Source organism: Rhinolophus ferrumequinum, chromosome 22, assembly GCF_004115265.2.
Source record: "Rhinolophus ferrumequinum isolate MPI-CBG mRhiFer1 chromosome 22, mRhiFer1_v1.p, whole genome shotgun sequence".
NCBI classification, from domain to species: Eukaryota; Metazoa; Chordata; class Mammalia; order Chiroptera; family Rhinolophidae; genus Rhinolophus; species Rhinolophus ferrumequinum.
In genome coordinates this window covers 23,999,132-24,022,648 of record NC_046305.1, presented here as the reverse complement: position 1 = coordinate 24,022,648, position 23,517 = coordinate 23,999,132, and the positions used below count along the sequence as shown (strand labels likewise).

Sequence of the window (23,517 nt, the reverse complement as noted above, 5' to 3'; positions counted from 1 at the left end):
TCAGTGTCTCACAGCTGTGTTCGTGTGGACATGGGGCGATATTTTGCTGAGTGGCGTTCATTATTGTTGTTGCGTGTTTTTGTGTGCTGTTACGAGAATGTCTGAGCTTGAAGTAGAGCAATGAACAAACATGAAATTTCTTGTTAAACTTGGCAAGAGTGGAAGTGAAATAAGGGACATGTTAGTCCATGTTTATGGAGATAATGCCATGAAGAAAATGGCAGTTTTAATACAAATGGATTTTATTAAAATGGAATCCATTTTAATACAAATGGATTAAATGTTTTTCTGAGGGGAGGGAACATGTCACTGATGAAGAGAGGTCAGGGTAGCCAGTAATTAACAGAACTGATGAAAACATTGCAAAAATTCATCACATTCTGTGCCATAATCATTGGCTGACTGTGAGAATCATAGCAGACCAAGTAAACATCGCTAGAGAAACAGTTAGGAAAATCTTAACTGAAAATCTTGGCATGAGAAAGCTGTGTGAAACAATGGTCCTGAAGGAGCTCACTGATTAACAAAAGCAAGGAAGAGGTGAAGTTTGCCAAGACCTTTTGGAGAGGCAAGATGATGTTTTGGGCTGTGTTATCAGTGGTGATGAAACATGGGTGTACCAATATGACCCTGAAACAAAGCATCAAAATGCACAATGGAAGTCAACCAAGTCTCCACCACCAAAAAAGTTCCGTCAGTCCAAATCAAGAGTCAAAACATTGTTGCTAATCTTTTTTGACATCAGAGGAATTATTCATTATGAATTTGTACCAACAGGACAAACAGTTCACCAAGCTTACTATTTGGAAGTGCTAAAAAGGCTGAATGAAAAAGTTAGACGATGACGACCTGAACTTTTCGCCACCGATTCATGGCTCTTGCATCACGACAATGCACCAGCTCACACGGCACTGTCTGCGAGGGAGTTTTTAGCCAGTAAACAAATAACTGTATTGAAACACCCTTTCTACTCACCTGATCTGGCCTCCGATGACTTCTTTCTTTACCTGAAGATAAAGTAAATACTGAAAGAAGACATTTTGATGACATTCAGGACATCAAGGGTAATACGATCACAGCTCTGATGGCCATCCCAGAAAAAGAGTTCCAAAATTGCTTTGAAGGGTGGATTAGGCACTGGCTTTAGTGCATAGTTTCCCAAGGGGAGTACTTCAAAGGTGACCGTAGTGATAGTCAGCAATGAGGTAAGTAGTACTTTTTCTAGAATTAGTTCATGAATGTAATTATCAGACGTTGCATATACTATATATATACTTTTGGTCCCTCCTTCCAAAAACAAATTTATAGGTTTTGATACCTAATAGAACAAGTATCACCCAGTGACACTTTGTTTTTGTCCTTTTGCTTTTCCTTATATGTTTTAGAATTACATTGCAAAGTTCCTTGAAAAATGTTAAATTTTGACTAAAATTGCATTAATCTATAGGTCAGTTTGTAGAGAACTAATATATTTTCTTTATCTTGTCTTTTTACCCATGAATGGGCTTCTGTATCCACTTATTTAGGTCATATTCAATTTCTCTGAATAACATTTTATAATTTTCTCCATAAGCGTTCTTCACATATTTTGTCAGATTTATTCCTAACTATACATTTTTAGTAAACATCCTGTCTTCTTGGGTTTAAAATGGGATGCTTCTAATATATTGTTCTCCATAAAGAATGATATTTACTGTAGGTTGTTGTTTGTTGGTTGGTTTTTTTTTTTTTTTTTTTTTTTTGCAAATACCTTTATCAGGTTAAGAGAGTTCCTTTTAATTACTATTTATCTAAAAGGATTTTTTTTTAATTTATGGGTGTTGTGAGTTTACATTTGGTTGATCTTAATCTGTGAAAATTCTGATGGCCTGAATTAAGGATACTTCCTCTGAAGAGGAATGTGTTTCCTTCATTCAGAAGCCAGAGGATCACAATAGCGTCCTTCTAGGTTAGCCAACTTAATTCATGACTTTTAGGTTAAATCACCTACCTTGTGTAAATCCCTTCACACAAAGTTTAGTCTCCTGATTATAGCAAAACTTGATATTTGCTCTCAGTGCAAACTGCCTTTTGTGTATGCCTATAATTCACTGCTCCAGTTTCAGTGTCGTATAGATTTTTTTTTTGGCCCCATTGACAAAAACTTCTATGAATTCTCTATTTTGTTCATTATAAACAATTAAGAAATCCTTCCGAGAACTGACTCTGGGTGGTGAACACACAATAGGATTTATAGATGATGTAATACAGAATTGTACACTGAAATCTATGTAATTTTACTAACAATTGTCACCCCAATAAATTTTTAAAAAATGCAAAAAAGAAATCCTTCCAATGTATACCTAGTTTATTAAATGTAATACAGTGAAATGACCCTGTGCAGAATCCCCATTCCATCATGGGATTCGTGTATTTATTTGTTAAATAAATTTCTACTGAGTGTCTACCATGTGCCAGGTAATATTCTTGGAACTAGAGGGTTTAGTCATACAAAAACAACAACAAAAAATACAGCTGTATTCAAGAACAGCCGAAGCCATTATGATTGGTGGGGGTGAGGTAGGGGAAAGTGGCATAAGATGAACTCAAAGAGGTTAAAGGGAACCAGATCACATAGGACTATGTAGGTTAGAGTTGAGATATTAGTCTTTACTTTGAGTGAGATAGAAACTTATTGGAGGATTTGGAGCAAAAATAAGTGATTTTTTAAAATAAAGATTTAAATAACATCCCTGCAAGATACTAGACCCTCAGCCTACTTACCTGCTAAGAACTTGGATTTTGATGTTGGTAAGAAGTCTTTATTTGCAAAAGAATATATTTTGGAATACCAGAGATGAGCACAAGAATAAATATCAAATGTATCATAGATTTACCTGTAAAATAAAGGAAATGTACAAGTACAACAAAACATGGATGAATTACGTTATAACCTCAGTGTACGTAAAGGGCTTCTCACTATGGCTTATAATATAGATACAATAAAAGAAAAGATTGATTAACTTGACTATATAAATTTTAGAAAAATGTTTACAAGGCAAAAAACAGCATAAATGCACATCAATTATATGCCCATCAGAAGGGCAAAACTTAGAAAGCTGGATAATGTCTAGGGTTGACAGGGATATGGAGGTGGAAGAACCCTGATTCACTGTTGGTAGGAGTGCAGACTGATGCAGGGCAGCCAGTCTGGTATTACTCAGTTGAATACACACATATTCTATAACCCAGTAATTTGGCTCCTAGGTAAATTTCCTGAAGAAATTATTTTATAATTCCCTATGACATGTATAAGGATATTTATGATGGTATTGTAATAGCAAAGAGTTAGAGGCAATCTCGGTGCTGAACACTGGGAAAGTAGATAAGTAAAATGTGGTACATGCAGCAGTAATGGATTAGGTGTACATTTAGCAAAATGGATGGATATTAAAAACACAGTCTCGAGTGAGAAAAAAAAGAAATAGAATAAGGCCTATAGCACAATGGCATCTATGGAAATTAAACGAAGATGCACATAAAACAAAACCATACATATTGCAAGAGCACATGAAAATAAAAGAATACACATTAAACATATTAGAATAGATATTTATGGAGAGGAAGAAGAGGCATGCAAGAGAAGAAGATCAAAGCAAATATGGAGTCTTCTAAGGCTCACATAAAGGCTATGTTTTCTTTTCTCCCAAGCACATGGGAGGATTGCATTCCCTGTCCATGTCTACCCAATAGTTGGGCAAAGTCATCGAATTAGTTCTAAAAGTGGGTGGAAGTAAGGTGTATCAATCCTAGACCAGAACACTTAATTTCTGGTGAGAGATCATTCAATGCCTAGTCCCCTACTATAAATGATCATGAAAGCACAAGTTGAGAAGAAACTTCCATCAGCCTGGATCCCTGAGTAAATACAAGAAGCTGAGACCTCCCCCCAGCTCCCACCACACCAACCTGTGTTAGATAGGTAGTTGCTGTGAGAAATGAAATTTTGTTGTTGCAAGCTTCTGGGATTTAGAGGAGTTTGTTACTTCACAGTAGTCCTAGCCTATTCTGATTAATACAGGGAATAATTAATGAAATAAAACAAGAGAGGGGTATTTCAGGGACTGATGATTCTGAGGAGCATGACCAATTCAAACATGTGCACCTGAGCTTCCCCTTGCCCCACCCCAAATGAGATGGAGAAAGAAGACAAGGCAATTATCGAAAATCACAGAGACTTGAATTAGGGAATGACAACAACCCTCAAAAGATGAACAAAAATGAACACTATACCTGCCTACATTTCAGCAACGTTTTAACAAAATTCCCTGTGCCTTTTGCATGAATAGGATAGAGACTTGTAGGCTGAGGAGTATGGCTATTGGCTTTCCCACTGATGGAACTCCATCACATCCTACAAAGGCCGATGAGTGGATCCATGTCAGCCTGAAGCTTCTTGTTGAAAAGCTGGGTCCTCAGTCTCACCCCGTTCAACCTTAAAACAAACAACCAACCAAACAAAACCCGACAAAGTCAAAAGATAGTTGACTAACTGGGAGAAGATATCTGCAAATATGATAGAAAAATGAACAAAAATATGAATAGAGAATTCAGAAAAGAATAAAAAAATTAAAATGTTTTTTGAACTTATTAAGATATATTCAAGCTCACTTGTAACAGAAATGCAAGTTAGAAATACACTGAGATACAATTTCTCACCTTTTGGATTGACTATAATTTTAAGCTATAATAACAACAATCTGATTATACATTGGTCTCATACATTCCAGGAATGTATATTGATACAATTCATTTTGAGGGAATTTTGCAATATCTAACAAAACTAAATATGGGTTTATCTTTTAAACCGAGAATTCCACTTCTAGAACTTTGTACTGAAGATATACAAGGTGTGATCCAAACATACGGTGAATGTTTAAATTTTAAAAAAACTATTACAATAAAAGACACATTGCCATTAATTCCCCTCAAAATACTCCCCCTCACTTTGAACACACTTATGCTATCATTCTTGCCACTTTCTGAAGCAGTTTCTGACGAACTTTCTGTAGTCCTCTTTTGTGTCTTTAGTTGCGCTGTCATGGTTGCTTGAAAGTCTTGAATTGATTCAAAACGTTTACCGTTCATGTTCATTTTGACTTTGGGGGAAGAGCCAGAAGTTGCATGGTGTCAGATCCAGTGAATAAGGTGGGTGAGGACACAACATAATGTTTTCATTTGACAGAAATTGCCGTACCAGAAGCAATGTGTGACACGGAACCTTTCCCACAAAGTGGAAAGACGGGGTAGGTGTAGAAGTAATACACAGAAGTGACATTTCTCTGATCATATCTTTGTATATAGTCCTAACATTTAGAACTACATTAATATTTCATCTGTGCAAAAATTAAAAATTTAAAAAGCATGGGGAAAAAACTAATATGGAATTCTAAGAGAATTATTAAATCTAGCTATATAACATAACCATACTAAAGAATGGGTGGATAATTAGTCTAAGGGACTTTTGAACAGATCAATGTTATTTTTATGTTCTCAGGCTAAAAACAAAACAAAAACTTTAAAAACTAGTAGTTTTGCTTTTCACTATGGGATGGAAATAGCAATTCCAAAACTTTTTTCTGTGTAATCCAGGATTAAGCAAAAAAGTTAATATCTTGTGGCTAATGAGAACTATGTATCTCACTGATGAAGAAATGAGTTACAAATATGACAAGAGGGAAGTTTGTGTCATCTATTGAATTGGACTGGAATGTGAGGAATTGACATGAAATTCATGACATACACATATATAAATATAGATAGAAATAAATTAAAATAGATATAGGAGTAGGCATATATACATATATTTCCTACGACTGCCTTTTAAAAGGGTGTAGAACCAATAATACCCCAATAGTAATGAACACACGTAGCATCCAGATCTTGGTTTTCAAATACCATTCTGTGCGAAAAGGAACCATCATTCTTTGGAGAAATGGTAAGTTCCAGTGCTGGGTGTGGAAAAATGCAAGGTGAGCTTGGGATATCTTGTCTTGTCAGAAAGGAAGAGCTCAAAGAATTCAGAGGAACTGGTCAATAGAACACAGAAGATAATTTAAGGGCTCCCATTGGCCAAACCAGAGGCAATCTGAGCAACAGAATAAATAATGATAGTAATAAATTGCAACCCATTGAATAAATGAAGTCTATAGATATTGAGCCATGTTGATATAAGTAAATAAAGAAACAAATAAATGGGAGAGAAAGGAAAGCTTTCTTTTACAGTAGAATGCCAATTAATGAATATAGAAATTATGATTAAATGAGAAAAAAAAATCACCATTTGGCTGCCATCATAGTAAACATTGATTCAGGCAACTGTTACCTAAAACACTAAATACTAAAATCAGTGGGTGAAAATTGGATGAAAAATGAGACATTTACATAGTTTTAAATTATCTCCTCACAAAAATGCTTATTAATTACAAAGGAAAAATAGTTACTTTACTCTAGAAAAACTTAGCAGACCATCTTAAATAAGTGATCAAAATTAACACAGTCAGCAACAGGATAAATAGACTACATATGCCTCCTGATATAATGTACTGAAAAGCACACAACATCCCTTCTGTGGTGTTTCTGCCAAAAAGGCATGACGTAAATCTAATCGTGAAGAAACATCAGACAAAACCAAATTGAGGCATGTGGCAGCCAACTTCCAAGATGTCCTCGGGCTATCCCCGCCTCCTGGTATTCACATTCTTGTATAGTGCCCCCTCACAATAAAAAGGGCTGCTCTGTGCATATTTATTACTCAAAGGTCTCTAGAGAAACAGGATTAATATGACCTATATTATATCTATCTATCTATAGATAGGTATCTACAGAGGATGCCAAAAAATGTATACACATTTTAAGAAAGGAAAAAAACTATTAAAATTGTAATACTCAATATATACCAATAACAAAAGATGAATACAAGTCACGTTTCACTTCTGCAATTACAAGAGGTGCTCAAAGTGGTTACCATCAGCATCCAGACACCTCTGATTATGGCGAATTACTGCTTGAGCAAGGTTGACAAAAGTGTCCACTTGTATACATTTTTTGGCACCCCTAGTATATCTATCTATATACCTATAGATATATATCTACATCTCTATCTTTCTATCTCTCTATCTATATCTATCTACATAGCTATATAACATATATATATATGAGAGAGAATTTTATTATAAGGAGTTAGCACATACAATTATGGAGGTTGACAAGTCCCAAGATCTGTAAGGTAAGCTGGCAAGCTGGAGACTTAAAAGAGCCAATGTGCAGTTCTTGTTTGAAGGCCAGCAGGCTTGAGACCCAGGAAGAGCTTACATATCAGTTAGAGTCTAAAAGTAAGAAAAAAAGTCCTTGTTTAAGGGCAGTCAGACAGGAAGAATTTTAGCCCACTCAGGTAATTATGAGCCTTTTCTTCTATTCAGGCTTTCAACTGATTGGATGAGGCCCTCCCACATTAGGCAGTGCAATCTTCTTTACTCATTCTACAGATTTAAATGTTAATCTCACAGGTACTAGTCCAATATGGTGACATAGGAGGCTCCTGAACTCACCTCCTCCCATAGACTGGCTGAATCTAAGCTACACATGGAACAATTCCCTTTGAAAGAAATCCAGAAACTAGCTGAATGACTCCTACACACTGGGGAAATAAGAAAAAACCCTCATAAAAATGAGTAGAAAAGGTTAAGACATAATCTTTCCATAAACCTCACCCCCAGCACAGACACATACAATTAGGAGTCAACTCAATTGCCAGCTTCTTCCTAAAGAGTGAAGGGTTTGGACCCAATATCTAGCACCCCAACTTTTAAGACTTGCACCTGAGGGATGGGTCCCCAAAACATCCAACTCTGAAAGCTTACATCCATGAGACCCACAAGGCTACAGTGAACTAAGAGGCAGTTCTTAGAATGCTCACATGGACTTTGGCTAGCCTCCCAGGGCTCAGCTGAGAAGCAGCAGACAGGAATGCCCACCTCCCTATATTTCCATGAAAGAAGCTGATTTGCGTATCTTAAAAGTAGTAACCAGAAAATCAAGCTTCTATTTTAATACTCATGTAGAGGTGGACTGCAATCCTCTCTGTAGACCAAGGAGACCTACAGGTGCATTTCCCCATTCTCCTTCTGGCCAGCTGCATGTCACTAGTGTCACCTTGGAAAGAGCTGTGTACACATCTAACACCCAGGCTTTTGCAGCTACCACCCAGGGGACAAACCCCTTGATCACTTGGCTCTGGTGGTCACTGCTGCTTGAGTTCCAGATCCCAAAAGACTGTAGCAAACAAAGAAATGGTTCTTAACCAGCTATCTCTCCAGGGCTCAACACAGAGAAAGCATACAGAAATGCACAGATCCATTCTTCCCGGAAAAAGGTCTACATGCATACTTTAAAAGCTGCTTCCTGAGGGTCTAGCTTCCAATTAACATGCATCTAGGTGCTCATTGAGGTCCTCTCTTTTGGGGCACTAAAAGATTTTGGCATACCCTCAACTCTTGGGACCCACTAAGAACAAAGAAGGTGGCTTGGGCAATCTCAAAGATTTGAGAGACAACCAAGAGCTAGGGCTGAGATGAATGATAAAGTTCATCTCCTACATAAGACCACTCTGTGAAGACTAGAAGAGGTGGCTGTTTTGTCTAATGCACCAATAGAGAATCAAGGGAAATGAAGAAACAGAAATATATTATATATAAAAGAATAAGATAAAATTCCAGAAATAGAACTTAATGAAATGAAGGCAAGTGACTTACCTGATAAAGAGTTCAAAATAATGGTCATAAAGATTCTCACTGAGATCAGGAGAACAATTCATGAACAAGGTGAGAATTTAAACAAAGATATAGAAAATATAAAAATTATAGAGCTGAAGAATACAATAACTAAACTAAAAAACTACCAATAGAGGGGTTCTATATCAGACTAAGTCAAGTAGAAGAAAGGATCAGTAAACTGATAAACAAGACAGTGAACTTAATCCAATAAAAGGAGGAAAAGGAGAAAAGGAATAAAAATGTCGAAGACAAATTAGGGGCTTGTGAGATACCATCAACTGGATCAATATTCACATTAGAGGGGATTATTATAGAAGGAAAAGCGAGAGAGAGGGACAAAAAAGCTTATTCAAGAAAATAATAGCTGAAAAGTTCCCTAACTTGGGGAAAGAAACAGACATCAGATCCAGGAATACCAGAGTTCCAATAAGTTTAATCCAAAGAGACCCACACCAGGATATATTATAATTAAATTGTCAAAAGTTAAAGACAAGGAGGTACTCTTTTTCTTTTCAAGTTTATTGGGGTGACAATTGTTAGTAAAGTTACATAGATTTCAGGTGTACAATTCATCTATATATTACATTGTGTGTTTACCAACCATAGTCAGTTCTCCTTCCATCACCATATGTTTGACCCCCTTTACCCTCTTCCACCATCTCCCTACCCCTCTTACCCTCTGGTAACCACTAAACTATTGTCTGTGTCTATGAGTTTTTGTTTCCTTCTTTGTTCTTTTGTTGCTTTCAGTTTTATATCCCACATATCAGTGAAGTCATATTGTTCTTTACTTTTTGTGTCTGACTTATTCCACTTAGCATAGTAATCTCAAGATCCATCCATGTGGTCACAAATGGCAGTATTTTATCTTATGGCAGAGTAGTATTCTATTGTGTATATATACTACATCTTCTTTATCCAGTCATCTATTGAAGGACACTTTCGTTGTTTCCATGTCTTGGCTACTGTAAATAAAACTGCAGTGAACATTTGAGAACATACATCTTTATGGACAAATGTTTTCAGCAATCCCAGGAGAGGGATTGCTGGGTCATATGGTAATTTTGTTCTTAATTTTTTGAGGAAAGGGAGGTATTCTTAAAAGCATCACATGAAAAACAACACATTACATACAAGGAACCCCCCCATAAGACTTTAGCAGATTTTTAAGTAGAAACTTATGGCCAGAAGGAATGTCATGATATATTCAAGTGCTGAAAAAACACACACAAAAAAACACCTGCCAACCAAGAATACTCCACCCAACAAAGCTGGGTGTTGAAAGGGAGTTTTCCAGACATGCACAAGCTGAAGTAATTCATAACCAGAAGACCAGTCTTACAAGAAATGTTAAAGGGACTTCTTTAAGCTGAAATAAAAAGATGCAAATTAGTAACAGAAAACGTGAAAGTATAAATCTCACTGGTAAAGGTAAATATATAGTTAAATTCAGAATACTCTAATGTTGTAATGGTGGTGGGTAAATCACTTATAAATTTAGTACGAAGGTTAAAAGACAAAAGTAGTAAAAATAACGATAACTACAATAATTTATTAATGGGTACATAGGTAAAAATGTAAATTGTGATATCAAAAACAAAACATTGGTGAGGAAGAATAAAAGTATAGAACTTTAGTATGAAAAAGAACTTTAGAAATTTAGTAAGGGTAAAAGTATAGAAATTAAAGTGGGGTGCTATAAACATAAGATGTTTTACATAAGCCTCATGGTAACCACAGAGCAAAAACCTATAATAGATACACAAAAAATAAAGAGAAAGGATTCTAAGCATACTACTACAGAAAATCATCAAACCACAAAGGAAGAGATAAAAAGAAAGAAAAACAGGAATTACAAAACAGCAGAAAACAAGGAAATGGCAATAGTAAGTCCATACCTATCAATAATTACTTTAAATGTAAATGGACTAAATTCTCTGATCAAAAGATAAGAGTGACTAAATGGATTAAAAAAATAAAGATCCAATCTCTATGCTGTCTACTAGAGACTTGCTTTAGCTTTAAGGACACACACACTGAAAGTGAAGGGATGGGGAAAAAATTCATACAAATGAAAACCAAAATAAACAGGAGTAGCTATACTTATAACAGACAAAATATATTTTTAAAAAAAGACTGTGAAAAGAGACAAATATGGTCATTACATAATTATGAAGGAGTCAACCCAAGAAAAGAATATAACATTTGTAAATATTTATGTACCCAACATAGGAATATGTAAATATATAAAGCAAATATTAACAGACTTGAAAGAGAAATAGACAGCAATATAATAATAATAGGGGACTTCAATACCCCACTTTTAGCAATGGATATATCATCCAGACAGAAATCAATAAACATTAGATTTAAACTACATGTTAGGCAAGATAGAAGAACATTGCATCTAACAGCAGCAGAATACACTTTCTTCTCAAGTGCACATAAAATGTCCTCCAGCATATGTTAAGCCACAAGCAAGTATTAACAAATTTAAGAAGATAAAAACCATATCAAACATCTTTTCTGACCACAATGTTATGAACTAGGATTCAATTACAAGAATAAAACCTGAAATTTTTATAGATATGTGGAGATTAAAGAACATGCCACTGAACAACCAATGGTTCAAAGAAAATCAAACAAGAAGTTAAAAAAAAATCTTGAGACAAATGAAAATGGAAATATCACATACCAAAACTTACAGGATACAGCAAAGGCAATTCTGAGAGGGAAGTTCATAGTGATAAATGCCTACATCAAGGAAAAAAAAAAAACTCAAATAAACAACCTAACTTCACTCCTCAAGAAACTTGAAAGAGAAGAACAAAGCCAAAGTTAGCATAAGAAAGGAAATAAAGATTAGAGTAGAAATAAAAGATAGAGACTAAAAATACAATAGAAAATAATCAACAAAACTAAAAGCTGGTTTGTTTAAAAGATAAACAAAATTGACAAAGCTTAGCTAGATTTACCAAGAAAAAAAGAACTCAAATAAAATTAGAAATAAAAGAGGGTACATTACTGATACCACATAAATACAAAAGATCATAAGAGACTACTATGAACAATTACATACCCCAAAATTTGGACAATCTCAAAGAAATGGATAAATTCCTAGAAATGTACAACCTTCCAAGATTGAATGACAAAGAAAAGAAAATCTAAACAGACCAATTACTAGTAAGGATATTGAACCAGTAATAAAAAAACTCCCAACCTAGAAAAGTCCAGGACCACATGGCTTCCTTGGTGAATTCTACCAATCATTTAAAGAAGAACTAATACAAATCCTTTTCAAACTCTTCCAAAAATAGAAAAGAAGGGAATACTTCCAAACTCATTTAACAAGGCCAGCATTACTCTCATAGTAAAACCAGAGGACACTAAAAGAAAAGAACATTACAGGCCATCATCTCTCATCAACATAGATGCAAAAATCCTTAACAAAATTTAGCAAATCAAATTTAACACATTGAAAGGATCATATACCATGAATAAGTGAGATTTATTTTAGGGATGCAAGAACGGTTCAGCATCCAAAAGTCAGTCAATGTGATACAGCACATTAACAAAATGATGGATAAAAACCATATGATCATCTCAATAGATGTAGAAACAGCATGTGACAAAATTCAACATCAATTCATGATAAAAACTCAACAAACTGGGTAGAGAGGAAATGTACCTCAATATAATAAAAGCCATATATGACAAACACACAGGTAACATCATACTCAATCATGAAAAGCTGAAAGCTTTACCTTTAAGATCAGGAACAAGACAAGGATGACCACTTTTACCACTTTATTCAAAATAGTACTGGAAGTCCAAGCCAGAGTGATTAGTCAAAAACATAAAAATTAAAAAACAAAAAAATAAGTGGCATTCAAATCAGTCAAGAAAAGAAGATAAGAGGCATTTAAATGAGAAAGGAAAAGTAAAACTGTCTCTATTTAAAGATGACATGCTATCATATAGACTCCACCAAAAATTGTTAGAACTAATCAATTCAGTAAAGTTTTAGGATACAAGATCAATATACAAAAAGAAAGAAATTGCATTTCTTTTTTTTAAATTAAAGTTTATTGGGGTGACAATTGTTAGTAAAGTTACATAGATTTCAGGTATACAATTCTGCATTACATCATCTATAAATCCCATTGTGTGTTCACAACCCAGAGTCAGATCTCCTTCCATCACCATGTATTTGATCCCCTTTACCTTGATCTACCACCCCCTCACCCTCTGGTAATCAACAAGACAAACAGTAACAAGTGTTGGAGAGGCTGTGGAGAAAAGGGAACCCTCATACACTGTTGGTGGGAATGCAGACTGGTGCAGCCACTATGGAAGGCAGTGTGGAGTTTCCTCAAAAGATTACGAATAGAATTACCATATGACCCAGCAATCCCTCTCCTGGGTATCTATCCAAAAAGTCTGAAAACATTTATCCATAAAGACAAGTGTGCTCCAATGTTCATTGCAGCTTTATTTACGGTGGCCAAGATATGGAAACAACCAAAATGTCCTTCGATAGATGATTGGATAAAGAAGTTGTGGTATATATACACAATGGAATACTATTCGGCGGTAAGAAAAGACAAAATATGAGCATTTGTGACAACATGGATGGACCTTGAGATTATAATGCTAAGCGAAATAAGTCAGACAGAAAAAGCAGAGAACCATATGATTTCACTGATATGTGGTATATGAACCAAAAACAACAAAAGAACAAGACAAACAAATGAGAAACAAAAGCTCATAGACACAGAAATAGTTTACAACAAAATATCAAAAGGAGAAATTAAGAAAACAATACTATTTAAAATTGCATAAAAAAGAATAAAATACCTAGGAAATGCTTTAACCAGAAAGTAAAAGATCTATACACTAAAAACTATAAGACACTCATGAAATTGAAGAAGACATAAATAAATGGAAAGATATTCTGTGCTCATGGCTTGGAAGAATTAGTATTGCTATAACATGCAGAGTACTCAAAGCAATCTACAGATCCAATGCAATCCCTATCAAAATTCTAATGAGATTTTTTCACATATATAGAAAAAACATCCTAAAATTTGTATGGAACCACAAAAGACTCCAAGTAGCCAAAGCAATCTTGAGAAAGAATAAAGTCATCATATTTTCTGATTTCAAACTATATTATAAAGCTATAAAAATCAAAACAGTATGTTATTGGCATAAAAACAGATACATAGATCAATCCAGAAATACACCCACACATATATGGTCAATTAATTTATGACAAAGGAGCCAAGAATGTACAATGAGATTATGAAGATAGTCTTTTCAAAGTGTTGGTTAAACTTGACAGCCACATGCAAAAGAATGAAACTGTACTTCTATCTTACACCATACAAAAAAAATCAACCGACAGTGGATTAAAGACTTGAATATAAGACCTGAAACCATAAAATTCCTAAAAGAAAACAGCGGGTAAGCTCCTTGACATTGGTCTCGGCAATTATATTTTGGATTTCACACCAAAAGCAAAGGCAACATAAGCAAAAATAAACAATTGTGACTACATCAAACTAAACCACGTCTGCACAGTAAACACGAAAAGGTGTTCAACATCACTTATCATCAGGGAAATGCAAATCAAAACCACAGTGAGACACTTCACACTTGTTAGAATGGCTATCATCAAAAAGACAAGTAACAAGTGTTGGAGAGGATGTGGATAAAAGTGAACCCTTGTAGTCTGCTGTTGGGAATGTAAATTGGAGCAGCCACTATGGAAATCAGTATGGCAATTCCTCAAACAAATTAAAAATAGAAAAAAAAGAAATAAAAATTGAAGACATAAATCCAAATACATGAAACATAACAATAAATGTTTACCAGATTAAACAGTCCAAACAAAATACACATGTTTTCTGAATGTACGAAAAACAAGAACTATATTCTGTCTGCAGGAGACATACATTCTCTTCAATATAGAGATAAAATATGGAAAGTTTTTAAAAATCGAAAAATGTTAGCATGCAAACATCAACCACACAAAAAAAAGAATTAAAAATAGAGCTATCATTGTGCACTGTTGGTGGGATTGCAGACTGGTGCAGCCGCTATGGAAAACAGTATGGAGGTATCTCAAAATTCTGAAAATGGAACTACCTTATGATCCAGTAATTCCACTCCTAGGTATCTATCCGGAGAAATCCAGAACTTCAATTCAAAAATCTCTATGCACTCCTATGTTTATTGCAGCACTATACACAATAGCTAAGACATGGAAACAACCAAAATGCCCATCGGTAGATGACTGGATTAAGAAACTGTGGTACATTTATACAATGGAGTATTATGCAGCCATAAAGAAGAAAGAAATCTTACCATTTGCAACAACATGGATGGATCTAGAGAACATTATGTTAAGTGAAATAAGTCAGACAGAGAAAGATAAGTACCATATGATCTCACTTATTTGCGGATTCTAAAGAAAAGAATAAGTGAATGAACTAATCAGAAACAGTTTGGGAGACAATGAGGAAAAACTGAGGGTTGCTAGATGGGCGGGGGGGGGTGGGGGGTGGGGGGGAGGGTGAGGGGATTGGAGGGCAGTCGGTGACCACAGGATGGCCACGGGGTTTGAAAATTAATCTGGGGAACGTAATTTGGTGGTTACCAGAGCGTAAGGGGGTTGGGGGGTGGGGGATGAGGGTGAGGGGGATCAAATGTATGGTGATGGAAGGGGAGCTGACTCTGGGTGGTGAACACACAGTGTGATTTATGGATGATGTGATACAGAATTGCACAACTGAAATCTATGTAATTCTACTAACAATTGTCACCCCAATAAATTAAAAGTAAATTAAAAAAATAAATAAATAAATAAAAAATAAAAAAAAATAAAAAAAAAATAGAGCTATCATATAGTCCAGCAATTCCACTTCTGGGTGTATGTCCGAAGGAAAAGAAATCACTATCTCAAAGAGATGGATAAATGCATAAAGAAATTGTGATACACATACACATACACACACACACACACACACACACACAATGGAATATTATTCAGCCATTAAAAAGAATAAAATCTTGCCATTTGTGACAACATAGACAGACACTGAGAGCGTTATGCTAAGTGAAACAAGTCAGACTGTGAAACACTGTATGATCTCACTTATATATGGAATCTAACAAAACCAAACTCATAGAAATAGAGAGCAGGTTGGTGGATGCCAGAGGTGGAGGGCAGGGAGTGGAGAAAATGGTGAAGGTGGTCGAAAAGCAAAACTTCCTGTTACAAGGTAAGTAAGTTTTGGAGCTGTAATATATAGCATGGTGACTATAGTTAACAATACTATACTGTACATTTGAAAGTTACTAAGAGAATAGATCCTAAGAAAAAAATTATCACTATGTAGGTGATGATAGTTAACTAACCTTACTACAATGATCATTTCACAATGTATACATACCTCAAATCAATATGTTGCATAAACTAATACAATATTATATGTCAATTATATCTCAACAAAACTGGGAAAAAACAAAATGGAAAGAATAAAAATAAATATATCAGTTACCACTATAAAAAATGTTAATCTCATCCATAAACATCCTTATTGAAAGACTCAGAATAATGTCTGACTATATATCTGAGCACCTATAGCCCAGTCACATTGACACATAAAATTAACCATCGTAGTATCCAATAGGATAATGTAGGAATTACACAGTGTGACTTCTGAGGATAGATTATAAAAGACATCATGGCTTCTGCCTTTCTCTCTTGCTCTGGGAGAAGAACCAGAACCAAGCTACAATGTCACAAGGACACTCAAATAGTCCTATGATGAGGTCCACATGGTGAGGATATGATGCCTCTAGCTAACAGGCAGGTGAGTGAGTCATCTTAGACATGGACCCTCCAGTCCCAGCCAAGCCTTAGAGTGACTGCAGTTCTGGCTGATTTCTTGACTGCGACCTCATGAGAGATCTCAAGCCAGAACCACCTAGCTAAGCTGCTCTTGAAATCCTGACACAGAAACTGTGAGGTAATAAATGTTTATCTTGCTTTAAATCAGTAAGTTTAGAATAATGTGTTCTATGCAATAGATAACTAATTTAAACGTCATTGTACCAAAATAATTGCTGTGTTCTCTTCAAACGTATTAAGATCATGAGAGACCAAAACAAACAAACAACAACAAAAAAACCCCTGAATACCTTTTTCAGATTAACGGAGAAAAAAAGACACATCAAATGCAATACGTGATCTTAGAATCATCCTGGACTAGGCAAAAAAAAAAGTGTGTGTGTGTGTATTTGCTATAATGAAGATTACTGAGATGATTGGAGAAATTTGAGTACAGTTTGTCATTTAGATAATAGTATTGTATTGATATTAAGTTCCTGTTTTTGCTCACTGCACTGTAGTTATGGAAGACAATGTTCTTGTTTTTAGAAAATACCCACGAAATAATTAAACAGTTCTAAAGTAACAATTATATAATTACATAATTATATGTATGTATCATATATATATTCACCCAAAGTGAGAGAGACAGAATGATAAAACAGTGAAATGTTAACATTTGAAGATTATATATATATATATATAATTTTATATATAAATTATTTGTACTATTTTTGCCACTTTTCCATAGAAATTATTTCAAAATATAAAGGATATAATAACAGAAGTTGTTGCTGTTCATAAGTTTCCTTTCTAAGTAAACTGTTCTTTCAAGCTGAGGGTTGAAATCATTAATAGCTTTTGAAATGAATTTAGTGGATCCAAGGAAGAGGACAGGAGAGGGGAGGGGAGGAGAGGGGAGGAGAGGACGGACTAGTTCCCTGTAGATCAGTAAGGGTGATTACTGTTTTGTGAAACTTGTTTCAGTTCTCTAGAGAGGCACAAATGGATGCACCGAGTTGCACGGTCAAAAAGTTGGAAAGCCACTGCACGGAGGGCTGGCGTTTGAGCCAATGACTGGATCAGAGTTTTCTCTGCTTACCCCACCTTCGCCGCCTGGGCCGTCCTTACACGCGTGGGCGTCCCGCCCCCAGACAGCCTGAAGGTGTGCGCTCAAAGCTAGCACGTGGTGCCAGACACTATTTAAGGGCCCACCTTCCCGTGCTTGCCGCCGCCTCTTACTCCAGCCCTGCCCTACCTGAGCTGCCGGAGGCTCCGGGTCTCGGAACTCGTACCGCCGTTGGGGCTGCCGCTGTGGCATGGGTACCGCCAGCCTGCTCTGGGTTTTCTTGGCTATCGTCACGCCAGGGGTCCTCGGTGAGCTAGGAGGGGGAGCACGGCGGTAGGGACGCGTTTGGGGCAGGGATGGCCTCTGTGCCGCCATACAAAGCACAGTCAAAAGCGAGAAGGTGGGGGCAGTGTCGGATGCTTGCCTTCCTCCCGCTTGCTTTGGGGGAAAACCCAAATCTCTCGGTCTTGAATGCCCTCACTTGCGCCTCCCCGGGCTGGGACCACCAAGAACTGGAGGCTGTACCACAGAGGGGCACTGTATGATCTACCCGGTGTGGCAGGTGGCGTGCTAGGTCTGTCCTTTCTGGGCTCTCCGCGCCTGGGTCTCACCAGGTGCTCCTCGCTCTCGCCCCCAGAGGTCTGCCAGCGCTAATGATGGCCACGTAACCAAAACCTACTCATGTGCAGAAAGTCTGCGGCAAGTTCCACTAGGCGCGGGAGTTTCTGCATCCTCTGAAGTCGTTCCTGGCCAGTAAGAGCAGCAGATCCTCCCGCTGTCTTCCCCGCTTAAGAATAATGTCTGGCTCCCAGGCGTGAGATTTATATATCTCATGGAAAAGAGATCCTAAATGACCAACTTCTGGAGTTACTTAGAAAAGTTAAGAAGTGAATTAAAATTACAGATGTTATTTACCATCTGTAATGGTGAGGGCTTCAGAAGGTCTCATTCGATGTTTATTATAACTCATTTTCCTCAAAATTGGGGTAATTTTAAAGAAATATTGTAATTTGCTATGATTAGCGTCTCCTGGTATTAAGATGTGCGTAACTTTCTAATTACTTCCAGGGTACAGTGAATCCCTAGTTCATTAAGAAGTTGCTGTATGCAGACCTCAATAACTGGGTGACTTTTGGCAAGTCATTTGTGAAATGAAGCTAGTGATAAACTTCCCTATCACCCTACTGAGCTGCCCTGAATGGCAGATGTAATTGGCAAACGAGAGTTAGCTGTTAGTTGTTAGTACTACATGTCAATAATAAGACCAACTGAAGGGGCTTGATTTTATGGAGCCAGCATTTAAGCTCAACCACCCCCAGCTGGTTAAGGGAAACTGCACACATTGGTTCTATTACAACTTATTTTGTCTGCTTCCTGACATTGAACTTTCTCCTGATCCTTAATCAGACATTTCTCTAAACCATTACCTTCATCTTTCTCTCTCTCCTATGTGTTAACTCCTTTTGAACAAACGCACATTCGCAGCTTTCTCTAACACCTCTGCATCACATAATTCCAGACCTGACTTCTCATAGGCCTTGAATTCCTATTTCTAAATTTCAGAGAGGCTATCATCAGTTGAAAATCAAATTCTTCACCAGCCCTGCCAATTCATCATCCCCTCCAAGTATGCCAGAGCATCCCCTCCTGGTACCAGAGCAGCGCCAGCCTCTAGGTCACTTAACTATAGACACATGAAAGACCATGTCTACCTATTTGCCAACTGTTATAGCTAATGTGCTTCTGTTTGTATTCTCATTCTCACACCAATATTTTACACCTAAGCGTTATGATTACCTGTGTAACAGCCTCCTCTCCTACAGGTCATTCTGATACCAGTCTTTATCCTTTCTAATGGTGAAAAACAAACTTTTAAAACTGTTTTTTTTTCATTACTTCACTCCCTTGCTCAAAAAAATTCAAAGGGTACTACTGCCTGTGGGATTTTTTTTTTTTTAAATCAAATGTCTTCAGCTTTTCGAGCCCTTTGTAATCAGATCTCACCTAAGCATGGCCCTCAGATTCCCCATTGCTTCCTGTCATGAATGTACTGTCCATCATCTCTCCTGACTGTCATTCCATGGTTCTTTGCTCATATTTTGCCCATGACCCCATCCTGAATTTTGCTCCTACTGTATACCCTCCCCAGACTGTCCCATGGCTCTTGGCTAGTACCTGCCCTTGAGTATGCTTAAGAAACTCTTCAGGTGCCTTTTTAAGTACAGGTTCCCACCTCACCCTCCAGAGATTCACAGGTTTGGGCTGTGGCCCAGGAAGCTGAAGTTTGACAAGCATTCTGGAAGATTCTGAAGCATGTGTCTATAGGCCATACTGCTATGAGCATAGTCATATGGGAAGCAAATTTCCAACTTAGAGTATTTCCCCAATATTTGTATAGAATATTTCCCCAGTATTTCCCTTCTTTTGTCTATTTGTATAAAGTGATTCAAATTTCCTGCACTGTTAAATTCTGCTCTTGCCAAAATCATCAAATAGGAATTTTCTTGTTTTCTAATCATCTACCTCCACCTAAGATCAGATCCTTTCTGTCTCCAGCTTAAAATGTGCTAAGGGTTTCCCATCACATTGAGACAAAAACAAAATCCGTGCCCCTTATCCTTGACTACAGGCCTCTGCCTCTCTGAAATTCTCTGTCTTACTCACCCTCATTCCCTCTGCTGCAGCCCCACTGGCTTTCTTGCCATTGAACACGCTCACATTTGTTTAGTCTTTGCACTAGGTGTTCCCTCTGTTGAAATGCTCTTCCTACAGATCATCCGTTGCCTGTCTTCTTTTGGAAATTCAGGTCTCGACTCTAATTTGGCTCTTCTCTCTTATCTGAAGCAGTTGGACCCGAGGTCACTCTCTATCACATAACCATGTTCTATTTTCCGAAGAGCACCTATCACCATATGAAACCTTCTTGTTTATTTACTTGTTTGTGTTTGATTCCTCCCTGGAATATAAGTTCCAGGGGAGCAAGACTTTTATCTGTCTCATTGCCTAATGAATCCTAGCATAAGCATATAACTAGGAGTTCAATAAGAATGTTCTTTTCCTCCTTTAACAATGGAAAAAGTATCCTTTCTGATGACAAAATTCAACTCCTCTTTTTGTATTCTTGATCACATTCCATCCCCTCTTGCATTTGCAAGGACTTTACTTCTGGAGATATACCATCTTGCATCACTGCATTTATATCACTTGTTAGATCAACCCCATAAAATATGCCCCAGAACATCCTTTATTAGGGAAAGAGGACTTCTCATGACCCAATGGAACTGCATTTTTCTGTCCTCCTTTTCATCCTCTTCTCAGCAAAACTTCTCATCAACTACTTGGTCACATTTCTTTATCTTCTTAACTCACTCCTGACAGGCTGCTTTCCTCACTATTCTCACTACTGACCTTCATGCTGGCAAACGCAATGATCATTTTTCTGTCTTTATCTTTCTCAGTCTTTCAGCAAAAGCTGACTACTTCCACCTTCTTGAAACAGTTTTTCTCATTTTCCAAGACAGGACACTCTCATTATCTATTTTTTTTCTGTACCTGTCTGTTTGCTCTAAGTCCCTTTTGCCCTGTCTCTAAATATTAAAGGTTTTGGGGCCTCAACACTGAGCCTATTCTGCTTTTCTGAATGCCTCCTTCCTAAGAGATCTCACCCAGTCTCATGGCTTTAAATACTTGTATTACTTATATGTATTACTCATATTTATTATCTATAGTCCATTAAATATTTATTACTCATTTTTATTATCTATAGTCCTGACATATCTCCTGAGTGGCAAATTTGTACATCCAACTGCTTTACCTGGCATCTCCATCTGGAGGCCCAGTAAGTGTGTTAAATATACCAAGTCTAAAGTGGAACGAATCCTGTTCCTACAACACCATACAACACACACACCCCCCAAAACAAAAAACTGTTCCTTTCCCAGGTTTTCTCTTCTTAGCACTTGGTATTCCCATCAACCAAATCGCTCAAGTCAAAAGCCTAGACGCTATTACTGAATCCTCCCATCTCCTTAGCCCCACATCTAATATAACAAAAAGCCATTTGTACTTCTAAAATATATTCCAAATTCATCCACTTCTCACTGTCTTGCTGTGGTGGCCCAAGCCTCATTTTTTTTGTGTGTCTGAACTACTACAGTAGCCTCTAGACTGCATTCTCTGCTTCTGAAACTAAAAATCCAGTCCATTCTCCACCCAGTTGCCAGACTATTCTTTTTAAAAAGTAAGTCAGCTGTGTGATTCTCCTGCTTGAACCTTCCAATGACTTCCACTCAGGATAATATGCAGCTACCGTACTGTTGAGCTGTCTTAACTTGATGTCATACCACTCTGTTTTGACCACTGCATTCCAATCACACTTGCCTTCTATCGAAATTTCCTTAAAGCATAGCAAAAGCGTCTCTGATGTTAGGCCTCTGCCTAAAATGCTTTTGTCCAGTGCTTTGACTGGCTGGCTCCTTCTTACCCTTCCATCAAAATTCAATGTCTCCTCTTCAGAGGTCTTCCTTACCCATCATAAGGAAGTGGTATGCCATCCTGTCCCCTCTTCCTTCCGGTGCATTACATTTGACACATCACTATTTATGTCCTTTACGTACCATCTATTTATTTATTGGTATTTATTTATGATGTATCTCCCTCTCTTGAAAGATAAATTTCATGAGAGTGGGAACCTTGTCTCTAATGCTCACTGATGCATCTTCTGTGCTTAAGACAGTAACTTGGTTAATACGCATGACCGTCATTCAAAAATGATCACATGACCAGGAATCACAGTGTTAAGGCATTTGATTATAACAATTCTCATTCTTAATAATAATTTCTCCTCCTAACTGCTTTCTGACCTAACTTTCAGTTTTATTTTTATTATACTATATATTTGTTCTTCATTCATTCAAGGTAAATCTAAATGAAGAGCTAAATGTAACTCTGTTCTCTAAAAGCTACTTGGCCCAGTTAGTTTCTAACAGGGTTTGGGCAATCTATATGTAAATATCTTGCCACTATCTTCTATTTTAGGCCTAGTCATGATCTACTCTGGATTTTTATTCCTGATTTTAGAAAGATGTGAAGAGGGTGCAGTAACCCTTAAAAAATTTCATGTTATTTAATTATTCATTCATTAACCTTCCCTTTTTTGATATGGAAGAGAACACGATTGCTGGAAATTCTATCTTGTGATTTGGGATTTTAGCAATTTGAATCCTAATTAGAGCTAGTATCCTTCAAAGAAGAGAGAGGCCCTAAGTCTCCTTATTAGGGATTAGAATTTCCCATTATTTCTCATCCCAAAAATGTGATTTTCACTTCCTTTCAGCTCAGGTCATATTATAAAGTACCTTCCTGCTTTTGCTGCGTCAAGATCTTGGTTCCATCTTAGTCCACTGCTGCTGATTAATTCTTGAGTATTTAAAGTGGTTTTCCAGCTTCTGGAGAATCATTTAGTATTGTCTTTATTTACACTGGATATTTGCAGGTTAAATCACTTGTTTAAGGTGAATTGGCACAAGGAATATCAGTGTCATGAATTGGTCTTCATTGAAGTCAAACCCTGACTCTCCCTATACAGTCTTGCTGTTCTGAACAGGTAGGCACTTGGAGACATTTCTAGGTATTAATGGAGGAAATCAAAGGAGTTTAGGTAAGAAATAGGGTATCTATAATGAGATCTGGGTCCCAAACAATGACGGCTATTCTTAGATCCAGTCTATATGACTTCT

The 23,517-nt window shown here is 36.8% G+C and overlaps 1 protein-coding gene across 3 annotated transcripts in view; it reads left to right on the top strand.

Annotated features, from left to right (window-relative positions):
* Positions 1-17,953: 17,953 nt before the first annotated feature.
* Positions 17,954-23,517, top strand: part of CR2 (complement C3d receptor 2) — a 32,981-nt gene continuing 27,417 nt past the window's right edge. For all 3 annotated transcript variants that reach the window (XM_033093503.1, XM_033093501.1, XM_033093500.1), the window contains exon 1: positions 17,954-18,087. In XM_033093503.1, the coding sequence (XP_032949394.1) occupies positions 18,030-18,087 (58 nt within the window). In that variant the 5' untranslated portion in view covers positions 17,954-18,029. The remainder of the gene's footprint in view (positions 18,088-23,517) is intronic.